The sequence below is a fragment of the Pholcus phalangioides genome, unplaced genomic scaffold, assembly GCF_987345545.1.
Source record: "Pholcus phalangioides strain wild (caught in Gottingen) unplaced genomic scaffold, Ppha-v1.0 ptg000013l_1, whole genome shotgun sequence".
NCBI classification, from domain to species: Eukaryota; Metazoa; Arthropoda; class Arachnida; order Araneae; family Pholcidae; genus Pholcus; species Pholcus phalangioides.
The window spans coordinates 13757778-13775774 of NW_028301606.1; the positions used below are offsets into that span (position 1 = coordinate 13757778).

Below are 17997 nucleotides of genomic sequence, written 5' to 3' on the forward strand. Positions count from 1 at the left end.
AATGGATTACCGCGTCTTAGCGCATAGATAAATAATGTAGTATTCTTAGAGGTTCGCACTGCATTTAAAAAAAAAAGCTGCACTATATATATTCTTATAGATTATTCATTTTTCTTTTTATAATCCATTTTTGTTTACAAATTTGTGCATTTCATGGATATTCAAATGGAAAAATTAACAAAAATTGTAATTAAGTTTCTAAAATTATAATAATATTCTTGAATTATTTTTCAATTTTTGTTACAAAAGTTAATACTTATTCATCTAATCTCTCTAATCATTAAATTACCAATCATATAGAAAATTTATCTATGATAGGAGAAGACGCCATTAAATTTATCATTCTCAAAATATTCGATACAATTCATTGATTTATATAGGTAGACTTATACCTATATTGGGAGTTAAGGTAATATGGAATACCACTTTTTCACACCCAAGGACCCGTAAAATGTCAGAAACATTTCGATGGATCACTGAGTAGTGCGACTGTAAGACCCGTATATTTTATCGGATATTCTTTAAATTCTGTTTGGATCAATTTTTTTGTACTATTGCTTCGTTGTTTCAATGAATCTAAATTGTTAGATTTAGTTAAATCTGTTGTCTTTACTGAAACTGCACAAATATAGGTAATTTTTATCTAACTTTTCAACTAATGCTATGATAATTATGACTAAACCTGAATATATTCATACAAACACAAAAGCCACATCAGGCAAGTTGCCCAACGAGGTGGCTGATGAAAAGATGTCCACAACAAAGAATATATCTCGAAAATAATTGACAATATACAATGCACTGTTCATAAAAAGATTATGGTTGTCTTAACGATGGATAGCTTGGCTCATCTCATTCATATCACATATTTCTTATATAACTTATTCAACATTTTCCCCCCATTTAAATTGCTATTCCCTGTGATTTCCAGTATCACCCTCACTTACCTCCCATTGGTGACGATAATGATGTTTATCGTCAATTATTTAATGACGTTTCAGCCATTTTAGTAATAATTGGTGATTTTTCCGTATCGTGACAATTAATGATTTTGTCGTAATCAAGATACAAATTTCCCGAATTTTTCTTTAATTAAATTTGTGCTCACCAGATTTAAACTTTTTTTAGTGAAAAATGCATTTTCTTTCTTTTTACTGCGATTCTAAATAGCCCTTCTTTTCAAAAGTTTCAGCAATAATTGACAATTTCATCTGAAAATGACATGTTGTGCAATTTTAATCGCAATTTCCGGTATTTTTCTCGATGAAATATGTTCACCCGAAGCATGAAGGTCTAGTTAGATCCAAGGATAATAATATCAGTTTCATAGTTGAATAATTTTGCATTCTATTAGAATTAAGTTATCAAGTCTGTCCGCGGACCATTGTGAAGATCGAGAAACAACTGTGTGTTGATTAAGAAACGCTGATGTACTGTATTTATTTTAGTTTTTGAACCAGGGAGAACATATTTAATAATATTTTTTAAAAACAATTAAACAGTATTTCAGAAATTGAATAGATAAAATGGAAACATTTTTGACATCGTTATAATCTTGACTGATACGAGTATTCATTCCTAAAGCTTTATGTTCTATCAATTTATGAATGCTTTTGTATTAATTTTATCAGTTTCACTCTATCATATTTCATCGCGAGAGCTTTTCTCCTAGCAAAAAAAAAAAATTGCTGCGTGATTCATTTATGTGATTTATCTCGACACATCATGGAAATTCCTGCCTCTCATTATTATCAATGACGTTTTATTTATTGTATCTCGTTCGAAAAGAAAAATTGTTACTAAGACTAAAATACATCAATTTTAAGTGGAATTTTTTTTAAACACGCAAATAATTGCATATCATTTGTAACTGACATATTTATCGTTATTGTTCTTTTCATTGCAATTTCAGGGCGCCAGTAAATTGACTAGAGAGGATATAGAGAGGGTCTTCAACCTTTATGATCGGGTTTGTTTATGATTCACATTTTCTAATTGATTTATGTGTGTATCTTTATGTACGGTACTTATGTTTGTATTTTTTATGACATCAACCCTTTCAGACCCTGCATGCACAGATGTGGAGGTTGCATTTTTTCTCACTATATATATATATATATATATATATATATATATATATATATATATATATATATTAAATCAAACTCTGAGAGAGTTGAATGCTGATATGAAGGATTGTGCAAGTTTTTAGTTAGAAACGTGGTGAATATCAACTTCGGGGGCTTTCATCAGAGGGCAGCATTTAAAGCTGAAGTTTCGTGAGGTTTTCAAGATGCCTTCCAGGAGAAAGTGCTCCCGGGAAAAAGTGTCTTATTACATAAAATTTAGTAATAAAATTCTGGGAAAAATTGTATGTTAAGATGAATAAATTCTGCATCATCATGGCTGAAAAATTTCAACGAAATGGATTCTTTCTTCACAAAGAGAAAAAAAAAATAATAATTGAAAATTTAAAGAAAAAAAAATAAAGATTCGCTGACATTTATGTTTTTAATGCAGATTTTGCGTATCAAAAATAGCAAAATCATTTTGAAAATTCCAAAAAATGAATGGTCGGGTCTGAAAGGGTTAAAGAAATTGAACCTGCGATGGCTGATCAATTTTTTTATGGTGGTAATTATTAATACCTTAAAATCACTTTTTTTAGTTTTTTTTTATTTGAAAAGTTCATCATTTTTGAGTTTCAAGCCTTTTTTTTTATCATAATGTTTTTATCAACTTTCATGAAAGAGCTCAACAAATTTTTTGTTTTGATTGAATTAATATATACATGTCTTCGTTGATGATATTATTTTAGTCTAAGAATTTCATCAGGATAATTACCATTAATTGGATTCCTAATATCCAAAAACCATTAAAATATTTTTTAATAACATTGGCAAGAATCTTATTATCAAATTTATTTTGATCAGGAAACTTTAAATATAGCATACATATTTTTTTAAAGAAATAGTCTTATTTTAGCCAATATATTCGAGAAACAAAAAAGATATAATTCATTCTTTTCGAATTTCTAAGAGAACTTGTTTTATTTTTTATCATTGACGAATTTCCAGAAAGATCAAAATGTTATATATTTTTGTAATATTTTTTTTCCATTCATAAGTAAAAAGAATCTGTTAACCCGCGAAATTGGTATTTATTTCCAAAGAATGCACATTATAATTACACTTTGAACTCGCATAAATAAATTGCATTAATATGAAACGGAATTTTTCAAATTGGTTTTTCGCATTGCGTTTTTCAGGATCGAAATGGAACAATCGAGAACGAAGAACTGAAAGGGTTTCTGAAAGACCTACTGGAGCTTGTGAAAAAGGTAACAACGTTTCACAGATATAATTTTTTAATTACGTTTTTTTTCCTTAATAATTTACAGTGGCGTTTGAAATGTAAAGAAAAAAAAATTTGGGCATTTTTTGATTTATCAAACATATACCAAAATGGAAATCCTTTGCCTGATACTAAGACTTTTTTCAAAGGCTCACATTCACATGCACAGACTTTAAAAAAATACACCACTGATTACATCTTCATGGCTCGAATCAATTCTGGGAAGAAATCTCCAGAAAGATATCCTAAAAATTTGGCTGTATTCAGATAATTCAGTTTTTGAAAAAAACTACTCTCTCACACACGCACGCACGCACGCACACCGTACACACGGGAGTACAACACTACTCAGAGTACAACTTCTATTATAATCACCCTGTATATATTTTTCATGTTCATCTTTTTTTTTTTCGTGAAATAGACTTGCTGTATGCAATTTCACCGAATTGTCAATATTTTTTATTAGTATTTTTTATCGTATTTATGATCCCAGTTTCCTGTATTGTTCCTTGCCGAACTATGTAGAAACAGTAAATTTAATCCGATTATATTTTTCATACCTAAATGGTTTTGAAAACATCAATCTCCGTTTTAACAACAATTCAATTATAACGACAAAATTTCGCGTCATTTTTGATGTCGTTATAACCGAATATGACTTGTTCTGATTAAAATTGCTTGTTCGGGTTCGAAGACCGTCGTCCGTTTGAGTTAGTTCTCAACGTTTCCCAACACTAGTGGTTGGCATCATCAGGAGAATTGATAAAAATCGACTTTGATCCAGTTTTATCAATTCTCCTGATGATGCCAACCACTAGTGTTGGGGAAATGTTGAGAACTAACTCAAAGGGACGACGGTCTTTGAACCCGAACAAACAATTTTCATCAAATGATGGCCGCGAAAACCTTATCAACTATGACTTGTTCTGTTCACGTATTTCAATACAGAGTTTCTGCCAAAACACAATAAAAGTTTGTAAAAATATATTACAGAATATGAATTACACAGAAAATATAATTTTTTTGTTTTTATTTATGATGATCAGGATTATGATGCCCGGGACTTGGAAGAGTTTCAGGAAGCCATTTTGCGAGGATGTGATTTCAACAAGGATGGCAAAATCAACAAGAAAGAGCTGACCATGATCTTGCTCGCGTTGGCAAAACATGCCCAGGAGGAAGATGGCAAATAAAATTTTTGCTTCGATTCCTCGATTCTTCGCTTCCAAAAAGAAAAAAAAAAAGAACACATCAGCTATTACTATTACAACACAATTTGCATCGGAAATTAAAGTAAACACGCATATACGTTAAATAAAAATATATATTATAACGAACAGGTAAAATATATATATATTTAAAAATGTACTACTTATTCTTTCAACTTGTTTTTTCCCCTCCCTAAATTTTAAGAAAAATACTGTTCATTTTTGTCTTCTTGTTCGTGACGTGTGTGTGTGTGTGTGTTTGTGCAAAAAATATAAATAAATAAATGAATGAATAAACTATATTGTGTAGTTATAGTATATACGAATTTTCTCGATTGTGTCAATGAATAATAATTGACTACATTTATCATGAAGAACTTTGTTCGAAAAAAAAGGAGGAAGAAAAATGGAGCTTGTTATATTAATTTATACTGATTGAGAATCTATTCAGGTGCTGAAGTCAGTGGCGTATTATTAATAAAGATAACAGCAACTGAATAATTTAAATTTTGAAAGAAAAATCGGTGCTAAATTTTCTAAATAATAATTTTTTTTAAATACATACGAATGATTGAATTCTTTTTTTGTTTTTGTTTTTGTAAAGAAAATTTGATTTATATTTGAATTTATACTTTCATTTCGATATAAATATTTGCTGATTTTTAATCTCAGAATTAATACATCGATTTAATATACTAGTGAATATTACCAAGAAATAAAAATGCATAAATACTTGTTTAATATTTGAGACGTAAATTATTATATAAATATTTGATTTTCGGACTTTGAATTCTTATTTTCTAGTTTCAATTTGTACAATTGCGTTTCTTTATATATATATATGGTGCTTGAAAATATTTCATTTAGAATTCATTCCTTATTTTTATTTGAATATTTTATTTCTATTTATCGGAAGAAAAATGAAATAAATAAATAATGAAATAAGATGAAATAATATTAAGTTGAAGAGAGATTTTTTAATATATATATTTTTTCGTCATAATATAATTTTCAAAGAACGGAAATTTTTATTAATATTAAATCAATGAATTTTTCCATTTCCATGTTTTGTTCATTTGATAATTTTATATTGGAAATAAACTTAAATTTCTGTTTAGGAACTGGTGAAATTTACTGATTTATATCGTCTTAGTAAATTTTTCTTTCATAATCTCTCCGAATGTCTTTCAATTGAAATATATAAGAAATGAAGATACTATTTCTCAACGATCAAATTCCTTATGCCAAAGATTATACAAATCAAAATGACTTAGATAATACATATGTATCTAATAATTTGGCTCTTGAAAGATGTAATATATATATTAGCTTTGAAATGTAAATAACTTCATAATTAAACCGATAATATCTTATATAGCATTGTAGTACTGCTACGGGTCTTAGGCACCAATGTGTACTAATATAAATTCTTAACATTAATTACTGTTTAAGATATATGATCAACGATGAATGATAATTGATACGCTGAATAATACGCTGCTGACTCTTCTTGATGTCGTGATTTTGTCTGTAGCTAGCAGATTTGCATCTGTCGTTTCCCAAAGGTGACAAATTTATTTGAAAAGTAATAATATGCTCTAGATTAGTGTCGCGATGCTTGATATCTCTAATTTAACATCCTCTCGGTTATGATAATAAATACCATAATAAAAAATAATAAAAAATAAATATTTTCAAAGAAGAATAAATATTGTCACCATGGGAAATTTAATAATATAGATCTGATACGTGACTATGCTTTCAACACCATTGCCATATCCCATACCTTCATATCAAAAAAAAATTATCCTCCTATATATGTATACATACAAATATTTCACTTTTCTACTTATAAGAGTATTTAGAAAGTTACGAAGAGTTATTATTAGGAGAGAGGAATATCGGAATTTAAAATTCATTTTCTTTCTTTTGTGCTGGGTTGTTTGGATGACAACGTGAGTCACATCCAAGAGAAAAAATTTCGATTACTTTCATTAATTATATGTCTCTAATCAGTTTCTCCACAGTAGAGCTTGGCTAATCTGATCTTGGTTGATTCAAATTTTAGATAATTCGAACGCTTACAAACTCCCCTTAAGAGTTTTCTATCTGAAATGCTAAAATTTCTTGTTTAATTCGAATTTTTTTCGAAGGTTTTGGACAATTCGAAGTTAGAGAAAAAGAAATAATGGTTTTTTTTTTTTGTATGAGAAAAAATTTAGTTTGAGAAATTTCTACAACTTTATTATTCTCTTAATAATATATCTTCTTTATTATTCTTAAGTTGTTAAAAAACAAATCTTTAAAGACAAAAATTTGAAAATTCCGTTTTTCTTTACTCTTTCTTTGATGAGTTAATGTGCATTGTTCAGCTGGAGTGCATCGAAAATATGTACCGCTTGATACCGATTATGTTGTTCAACCTATGGATCAAAGTGTACCTTTCAAAATCTGAATTTTATTTTATCATCATTCAGAGTTTGGAAGTATCAGAAAGTAAAAATTGCACAAACATTGATGAAAGTATATTTTCTTGATACTATAAGAATGATAAGCAAAATTTTGAAAATACTTGTGTGACGGATCGCGAGGCTTTGAGCATGGTCAAGAAATCATGCAGCGATGCTGATTTCAGAAACAATGGAATCATGTAACATCTAAGATCAATTATTATAATTATCAATTATTAAAATTTGGGAAGCAGTTTCGTAACTGATGATAAAATTTTAAAAATGTGTAACTATTATCCTATGTGAATGTTGATAATTAAATTCCAATTTGTTGTCATTTTACAGATCCAAGATAGATTAATTTGATAATTCGAACTTTTTTCCAGTGACTTTGGACTTCGAATTAACCAAGTTCAACTGCATGTTTCATCACAAAAGTTCTACGTTCCAGATATAATCGAAATTACTATTTAAATATTTCGGTATTTAACTTATACAAATGAGATCCAGATTGACTTCCATTTTTAACCTTCAAAGGTTTAGTTATAAAAATATAAAGATAATCATATGCTTAACACACAACCTCAATTTTAATAACATATTCATTCTATAAGCGACATGGATTGTTGTTTAACAAAGTCAAGCTTTATATGACATTACTCTATCTGTGATTATATGTTGTCATCCAAACAAATAGGCAAAGAACTAGAGAAATATACTTACATATAAAATCAATACTTTTAAATTAATGTTAATAGTGAAACTCTCTTTAAATGATGCATTTAATCATCGTTCGAATTAACGAATGGAAATGTTTAATCAAATATTTTATGATGTAGTTGAGAGAGATCTTTAGCGGTCGAGATTGCAACGAGATTTTCATTCAATATTTTTAATCTACTAGAGCAGATGATATAATTATGTGAGCATAACAGATTAATACTGACGGCTGATGAACTGAACAAGCTTCTTCGAAAGGTCACTAGTCATTATGTTAATTTTCCTCATTTTATTATTATTATTTTTATTTTGTTAAAAGATGAACTAATATGTCTATTGAATACGATTTTTTTTTAATTCAATTGAGATATTCCTTTTTGAGGATCTAACTTTTTCTTTCGTATATATTTTGAGTTCATGTTTCGAATTCACTTCAATTTCGTAAAGAAAAGACGACGTCAGATAAACTCAGCTTGTTATACAAGAAAAAAAAAAGCTTTCACAATAGTTTTCAGTTCATTTTATGTTTGGGTTGAAATAATTTTCGCAATAAAAAACCCACGTATGAACGGGAAAAATATTGTAAAAATCCACAGTGCTTTTTCCTCCCAAAAAAATTTTCATTCTTTCCTAATTACTCCTCTTAACCAATTTAGTCAATAAATATGTGTAGATATTCCTCTAAGAAAATTCTTATATTTTAGTATTACTTTTTTTTGTTTGTATCACTATCATATGTGTATGTTGTTATCTCATAAAGATATTTATTCACCCCTTAATTTATTGGATTTTCCCAATAATTTCTTTGTTTTACTGGACTGTTTCACGTATATTTTGTTGCCTGACATGTTCATTTTATTATTAACTAATGTTTATAATGAATTAAAAATCAAATTACTGAATATTTATGAAGCAATAAGAGAAGAATGAAAAAATATTATGTTGTAAAATTTTCATTTTAAACTGGAGTTCAGCTGCACTCTCCGAGACTCCTGAAAGCATTGAAATGCTTCGCGAATACAGTTGAGTTCAAATTACACAAGACAGTACTTTTTCAGTCTAAGTTTTATTTTGCTTTGCATTTTACCCTCTCTGCTATTTTCGCACACTCAAGAGCCAAAATATTAGAGTCACACATGTCCAGGGCCGTAACTAGGACTTTTGCCGCCTTGGACAAACAGAATTTTGCTGCCCAAACACCTTTAAAATTCGATAATTTTATAACAATGTTGTTTGTCCCCATCTAAAACGGCCGCCCTCTAAATTTTGCCACCCCGGGCAGTTGTTCCCCCTGTCTCACCTCAGTTCCGGCACTGCATATGTCAATGTGCTGTTTAGAATTTTGAAAGAATATACGCATCACATATGCAGGGCAGAAAAATTGGATTTTGGAGCCTACATACAAAATATATTTGAAATTTCTTTTATACATGAAAATAAAATATATTAAACGTAATTAAAATTACAGAATAGAATACAGTGAAATAAATGATATTTTTGACAGAGACTTTTGAAAGAGTGATTATTATGATTTCTGAAACAAGGTCTTGTAGATAGTTTTATTCGAGTCAAATTAGTTCATTCAGAGACTTTCGTTTCTCCAGTATTAACAAAGATGAAACCCGACTTATCTTCGATGATTTATTTGTAGGCAAAAAAATTTAATTGCAAACTATACATGACGGTCTTAAAACTTTACTCAAAAAAACAACTGTCATAGCATTTTGTGTGGACATAAAACGGACTCCAGTTCCGTTAACCATCTGTAGTCCTGTGTATATTTAAATTTACATGGTAAAAAAATACACGGACAGAAAACTCATTACACGAATTTCTTTTTCTAAATTGTTTTGATACTTTAGAAAGTACATCTTTCAGTGTCATTTCAGTACACAAAATACGGCTATATAAATAAAATACTTTTTTTTTATCTTGTTGTTTCCCTGTCGGTGCAATTTTTTGAAATACTGAAATTTTGTTTTTTCAGAAATTTATAAAATCGCACAAATTGAGGGAATTGGAAATAAAATACAGGGTGAATACTATTTAACTTTACTGAGCAAAATTTTATGTGTTTATAGATAAAAATAAAACCAAAGCAAACTGTATATTTTACCCTTAATTAACTATTTGAGCTAACTAAAAATAAATTCAGTTAATTAAATTGCTGTGTTGATGTTTTTTTTTCAATTAAAAATATTCTAACGGTACTAATTTACATACGTTTTTGAAAAAAAAAATCAAATATGTTTTATGGATGTAATGCATATAGCGTTAACTTCACCTCTGATTATTTCATTTGTTATATAACGACAGCTTCTCTAAATTTTGGCTCTTTAGTGTATTCCCGTTATAATGAGCAGCGTCAATACTGAGGATGAACCCTAGCGTGATTATCAGTCACGATTCATTGATCCCTGATCAAAATGTATCAGATCATCACTGAATAATAATGACATAATTTTTGTTTCAAGTTGTGTTTCATTCTGTGTGTTTTTTTTCCCTTTTAATACCAGAAAGAAAATGATGTCTTCAATGTAGAAAAAAAAAATATCTGTAGCAAAGTAATGCATGTTGTATTTGTTTGAACCGGATGCTAAATATTATAATCATGTTGGACGTCGCTTGTTATAAATGTTGGAATTATTGTTCATTCGGAAACGTTGATAGAATAAAATTACAATATGGCCATAAAATTTTGTGCGTTTCATTTGTTCTAGAATTCAATTCATTTGTCTCATTAAAGCAGAAGTTTTCAACTCATAGCTGCGGGCCACATGTCGCCCTCAGACTTTACTTTAGTGGTTTACTGACGAAAACGCTTCGTTAGAGAATTCATGGAAATGAATTTAAAAAAAACTTATCAATTATGAAGAAATGTATTCCGGCATTGGTAAAAGAAGAAGGGTACACCTTGTTACTCTTGATTACCACTGGCACACCTTGGCACATTATTTCTCAAACTTTTTTTTTCTCAGTCAATTTTTACCATAAAACTTCACTAAATTCCATTTTAGTAACTGTATGCTAGATGAAAACATCTTATAGATTTCAAATTAAATTTTTTCTTAATTGTAATCATGAAATATGCTTTTCTAAAGGCAAAAATGTTCCAATGCTAAACGAGGGGGGTCTTGTACCTTGAAGTATGTATACATGCTGTACCTTGAAACAGGATAAAATTACAAAGCTAAAGAAATACAAACGTTACAGGAAAAATAATATAATAAATAATTTTCTTTTAATATAAATCATATATTGAAATTAAAAATACAAAATAATGACATAAATTTAATTATTAATATATACAGGGTGATTCAAAACTCAACGTACAAACTTTTAGGGGAGATAGAAAACACAAAAACAAAGCAGAATCACACAGGAATGTATGACCGGAAACCTCAACCTGATTAGCTGGAGGATAAACGAAGATGCAGAAATGACAAGCCAATAACGGGTGGAAAAACACTTTATTTAGCGATACTTTACACGAGGACAGTGCGTGTACACGTTAAGTTTCACAAGTGCTCAAAGTTCTTACCATCCATGGTTATGCAAAAGTTTTTCCCCAAAAAATTTGAGTAGGAAATAACTGAAGGTGAATAGAAAAGAAGAAATGGATATAGCTGAAGTTTTTATAAGGGAAAAGGTATAGAATTAAAATTTAAGATATAACTTGTATTTGAAAGCAAAAAAAAAAAAAAAAACACTAGTTGAAGATGGGTATTCTGACTTAAATTACACGACTTAAACTTTTAATTTTCCCAGTTTACCTTTGGGAAAGTTTTAAGTTTTATACTGTTCTAAGGTGCACGATATCTTTTTTTGTTTCAAATTACACGATACTCTATTATTTATGAAAAATATTAATAACTTTCTTTTTTATGATTCTTGGTATGATTGAGCCCATGGACTGAGGTACAATTTATCAGACGCATGCATAGCTAATTACTAAATATAGTTCACTAAGCTTGAAACGTTGAGAAGAAACGCGACAAAAACAAAAATGAAATATTTTTACTTTATGTGTCTACTTGCAAAATCTGTCAATGCCACAGACAAAGAGCTGGAACTACGATCACAGTTGTAAGGTTATGCATTTCTAATCTCTTACACTCCGAAGATATCAGCTAGGAAGCAATACTGTTAAAACTATTTTAAGAGTTTCAAGGTTTACTATGATCAAGGAACAACAGTTTCCCCTAAATTCAAAATTACTTTTGAAAAATATTTCATAACTAATAACAGAAACAATTTCAGAATTAATGAAAATTCATATTTGATGAAAAAATGACTTCAGAATAAATGAAAATTCATATTTGATGAGAAAATGACTTCAGAATAAATGAAAATTCATATTTGATGAGAAAATTACTTCAGAATAAATGAAAATTCATATTTGATGAGAAAATTACTTCGGAATAAATGAAAATTCATATTTGATGAAAAAATTACTTCAGAATAAATGAAAATTCATATTTGATGAAAAAATTACTTCAGAATCAATAAAAACTCATGTTTAATGTTTAATGAAAATATTTGATGGAAATGAAATTTCAGAACTAACCCTTCTCTGCTACCACTGGGACAAATATGTCCAGTAGGAATTTCATTATTTTATTAATATCTTTCACAAAATAGATTGGAGTAAAAATAGCCCATTTGTTTACTGCATTATTTTAATGATAATTACAATATCGCTGGGACATATGTGTCCCACTGAAAAACACCAATCAGACACACATGTCGGCTCTGATCTCTTCTACACCTGGCGATTTTGTTTTTTATTTTTTCAGCATATTATCAATGTACGGCATTTGTATTCTAGTTGATTTATTAAAGTACTTATTTTTTCCCCTCTAAAAAATACTTATAGTGAAACGGTTAATGAAAGTATTTGGTCAAAATATATAACTTCAGAATCAACAAAAATTCATATTTAATGAAAAAATAATTTCGGAATCAAGGAAAATGCAGATTAAATTTAAAAAAAAAATATATTTCAGAACCTGTACAAAAATTTCAGATCTTTTGAAAAAAAAAATTATAATTCAGGAAAAAAAATATACATACATATAACATCAGAATTAATAAAAACTGATATTTAATTCAAATATTCCAGAAGTAATAAAAAATATTTAATTAAAAATTTCAGAATCAATACAATCACGATAACAATTTCATATTTAATTAAAACATTTTATCATTAATAAAAACTCGTATTCAATTTTAAAATGCAGAATTAATAAAATCTCATATTTAATGAAAAAGAATTTCAGTAATTACAAAAATATGCGATAAAAAGATAATTTCAGTCAATGAAAGTATGTTACGGAAAGAGAATTTCAGAACTAATGGAAAATATAGTTTCAGCATTAATGAAAAACTAATTTGAGAATCTATGAATTCATATTTAGTGAAATACTTTCAAACTTTATATAAATTCATATTTAATGGGAAAAAAAAGAATTTCAGAATATATTGTTAATTCATATTTATAATGAAAAAAATAAATAAATAAAATTAAATAAAGTTCTCAAATATGGGTTGGGGGGAGACGACCCCTCAACTCCCATGAAGATTGACGGATAGTACAATTCTTAAAAATCAACGTAAAAGAATTGATATTAAAACGTGATAATACCCGATGGAATCATGATAATAAATGATATGTCAACTTGGCGATGACCCGAATCATACCATTTTCTGAACTTCGCGAACTGACTGGCCAAAACCCAAAATTCGGGCGTTGGTCAAATCCAATTTCAAAGTTTCCGTGCTTTGGCAGTATTATTTTATTTGAAGTCATTTTATATAAACAAGTAAGATAATACATAATTTTTTTTTTTTTTTTTTTTTTTGCAATTTTTTGTTATTTTAAGTTATTATCTTTTAACTCCCGATGGTTTAACCGAGTTTTTCAGATCACCTTTCCCACCGTTCGTTATCCCCGATTTAAGAAAATTTGTACAACTGAATGTTTTTCTTTCACCAACAGATGGCACTACTGAACGAACTTTACGGGACTCGTATTTGCCAGTGGTTTTTATATGCAATAGGTATAGTATGTGTTACGGTAAAAATGTGATTAAATGCGATGAATGCGGCTGTTATATACATATATACATGATAACCAGGGACACAACTAGATGCTTCGTCACTCGGGACAAGTGCGTATTTTAGCGCCCCCTGTAATGTTGAATAAAATTTGCGTCCCCTCTGGACCAGCGCCCGGGGCACGAGACATACCTGCTCCCCCCTAGTTGCGGCCCTGATGATAACCGGTTATTATGCATACTTACCAAGCATTTTGATAAGTTGGATAAAGTACCCTACATTTCTCACTTCTTCCGCTGATTATGAATAGTGCTCAAGCAACGTAAGTAAATTTAATAAGCAATAAAAGAAATTACCACTTTAACCGGCGATTATGCATAATACCAGGGCCGGAATTGGGCAGGTGCTGAGGATGTGGACGTAAAATTTTAGGGGTCGTAAGACGGGGTAAAAATACTTTGCTTACATTTTTACTTAAACGGTCTTAATATTTGACTTAACGTTAACAAAGTAAATAGCTCAAGTTCTGTCCAAGACCTACGGCCCCACAAGGGTGGGGGTGGCAAGGCTTCGGCCTGGGACGATTCACTAAGGGGTGTCCGCCAAAGATGGTAGCTTAGGGGGTTCTGCTGAGGGTGTGGGGCCATTCAAGACTTCTAAAATTCAAGCATCGAACCCTCTGGCCTAGGGTATTGGCAAAATCCCCCCAAGCAAAAAGAATAATGTAGGTGGATATAATGCCTGGGCTCTGGACCAAAGGAATTGCTAAATTCCCCTTTTAAACCTATACAAAATTACACAAGAGAGGCATAATGCATGCTTGCCGGGCTGAAAGAGTAGGCCTATCTACTTGTGGCCATTGGTAAATAATCGAGTCTCTAGTCCCAGCAGACCCCAAAACTTTAAGTACTTAGGGGCAGGCACACTTGCATTTTTTTAGCTTGAGCAGCAGTCACTGTCGTTGAAATTTACTGTCAACTCGGTTTTTTTTTCATGACCACGGAATAGTAGTTTGATATCCAATCTCAGTGCCAATGTAAACCTGGCGAGCACCAGGGTGTTCATTGGCACTGGGAGGATTGAGGAACCACGCTTTAGAGGAGCCGCAAAGCTGTTTTTTGCACCCAGCCGCTAAATACTTAAGCCCGTCACTGCATAGCACCCAAATGTTGGTGGTAAATTTGATAAATTTCCCTAAATTAGTCACTTTTATCGGAGCTTATGCATAGTGCTCATACAAACGTCCTTGGTAAATTTAATAAGTACTAAAAAAATATCACTTTTACCGGCGATTGTACATAATGCCCAAGCGTCGCGTCGTTGGTAAACATGATAAATTGTACTTTATGATATACTATACATGATAATTCATACATTTATTGTATCATTATATCGAGGTACTATCGTGAAATTTCTTATCATTATATCGGGGTCCGACTATATTCGTCACACATATTTGTGGAAATTGGAAAGGTGACGTTATTAAGAGTGCGTGCAGGCGTCTTCCTTTCTCAGTTTTCGAATCTGGTAACCCTACGATAGATCCATATATACACTCAGAACTCATTCCAACATGTATTAATTTGTTATAAATTCCGTAGAGGAATGTGCAAGAGGTGCATTTACGGAGTAGTAGTAGTAGCAGCATTTACGTGTACTTTAAAGGAACACTCCAGTTAAAATACGAGTCCTGTCCGTGCACCTCAGTTTCATGGGGCTTCCACGATAAGATCAGGTGCAATGACTTATGACAATAAATATGTTAATTAAGTGATGATGTGCCTAGAAGCTCTCTTTCATTTTGACCCGTGTTTTTCATTTCAAAGTTTAGGAATTCCTGGCAATCCTACTTTTACGCTTTCTCTCGCATATTGAGTGAGTAAATAACAAATAATATCGTTACATTGGAACACGTGCTGACATTTATGAAATATAAAAAAGACTAAAAGCATTAGCCTGCTTGAAAAATACTGAGAAGCAGGAAAATGAATAAAAAATGTTTATTTCGGTATATTACATGGGGTGGATCCATCCACATCTGTACATAATTTGAAGTTATTGTGAATTTGGATGTCATCTTACAGTACTAAATATTATGCGGCAGCATAATTTGGCATAACCCCACAAGAGTGGGGCTGCCAGAGTTTCATCCCGGGCCCCGAGACGGTTCTCATCATTTTTTGTTCACACTATAAATTCACTATAGAGAGTGAAATTCACTATAGTGAAAAATCTGCCTAGTAAGTTAAACTGCGTCATTCCGCACAGATATCGAAGTTGTATGTGCAGATGTACAACCCTCTCAAATCCTCGAGTCAAACAGTGCCGTCTCAACCCATGGGCCCATCCAGGCACGTCCTGGGAGCCTCACAAAAATGCGAACTGATTGAAATTTTCCAAACTTTTCCACGTAGAACCTCAGAGAAATCCTTTCGGCCCGGGGGCCCGTCATATGCACTTACCCTACAACAGTAGTTCTCAAACTTTTGTCACCAGCGGCTTCTTTGCTCAATTCACGGCTCATCTGCGCTCCCTAGAAAATAGTTTAGTAGATTTACGTATAACATACATCGTGTATATAACGTACGATTTAGTAATCCTCGAGTTTTGGCACATTCAGTTCCATGTATTTTTAACCTCTGTTATTACATACCCAGCTTGAAATATACACTGTGGATATAACAGACTAAAAGCACTCTCTTAACCTAGAAAATTATTCGGATGTAACATACTGCAAAGGAAAACCTGAAAAATGCAGCCAAAAAGTGACTTATTTGTTTAACATTCATTGTATTCAGGTGATATCTTGATGTATTTTTTTTTCACAGAAAGTCGTGTGAATTTCTTTAATAACTAAAAATTCAGTGGAAATAATTACTGATAGACGGCTATGTAATGAGTCAGGGGTGGGCGGGCGGCTCCCCCCCCCCAATGCAGAATAGTTAGCTTCTAAGAACCAGGAATACAATTGAAAATAATGGTTTCGCCGTAAAATAAGGGACGTATTTACCGTATGCACTTTGCTCGCACTAATTTGTCCTCCTCAACTTATTACTCTGGACCCGCGACTAACGTTGATGGCTGGAATGCACACCTGTTTATACGTGATGCATTCTACGGGAAATTTATAGTAATTAAAAAAACTCTTTCCTCTATTTCTGTAAAAACTGCATCATCGATAGAAAAAGAACAAATAACAATTGGCTCTCCCCTCGCTTTTAACGAATTGTTCATTAAAAGTCTAATTAAAGTCTTCATTAAAAAATTATTTTGGTCAGTTTTATTACTTTGCGTGGAGCAAGGCGAGAAATTTTCTTTTTCTACACCTCAGAAATCTCTTTTTTTCGAGAGCGTTGCTTTTTTGGCCCTCGCGGAGGTAACCAGCCTGGGGATCCCGATGCAGGATGTTGGGCCATACATATATCCCCAAAAATAAGAACGTCTGATAAATCTACTTTCGAGAAACTGCTTTTGGAACCCTCTGCTGCCACCTATCAGATCAAAACAGAACCATCAACCAGTTACAATTCTTTATGTAAAACTGAATCAGTTTGAGGAAGGTTACCATATGCAACGCATTCAGCTGTTTCGCCATAATTAGCAGTGTCGTTCATGCTTGGCCGCAATCAGCGATGTATCCCGCTTTTCTGTTAATTTTTCCTCAAAGAAATATGGTCATCACAGGATTATATAAAATGTTTTCTTTTCAACAATCGCGGAAAAAACAGGAAGATGCTACCGCACTGATTACAATCAAGGGAAAAAAAATATAAGTAGATAATTCTATGTTTTTGGAGGAAGTAATTTGATTTGAGACGACTCTATGAGAGAAATACATTTTTTCCCCCTTCCCCAGTAATCTCGTGGGAGCATTGATTATATTCAAATGTACATGCGTAAAGTCCGTTGAAAAAAATTCTTCAAATATAATGGTGGCAACTCATTGCCATCCCCCTTACATCAGCGTATGGCGCAAGGGAGCTCAATTGAGCAGTGCTCAACCTTTTGGGGAGTGCGACAGTGCCGTCTTAACGCATCGGCCCATCTGGGCACGGCCCGCGGGCCTCAAGACAAGAGGGGCATGCGTTTTGAGCCTTCCAAGGAAGCATATAGGTCTTAAAAAAGCCATTACCTACAAATAATGTCTAAGCTCGATCCACCAAGATAATCTTGAAATGTGCCGCAGTTCACTTGAGCTATCTGGGAAT

The 17997-nt window shown here is 31.4% G+C and overlaps 1 protein-coding gene across 1 annotated transcript in view; it reads left to right on the forward strand.

Moving 5' to 3' along the window:
* Positions 1-4948, forward strand: part of Cbp53E (Calbindin 53E) — a 272285-nt gene extending 267337 nt beyond the window's left edge. Inside the window, exons 9-11 of the mRNA XM_089240775.1 lie at positions 1913-1969; positions 3269-3340; positions 4401-4948. Coding sequence (XP_089096901.1) covers positions 1913-1969; positions 3269-3340; positions 4401-4547 — 276 coding nt within the window. The 3' untranslated portion in view covers positions 4548-4948. The remainder of the gene's footprint in view (positions 1-1912; positions 1970-3268; positions 3341-4400) is intronic.
* Positions 4949-17997: the final 13049 nt, after the last annotated feature.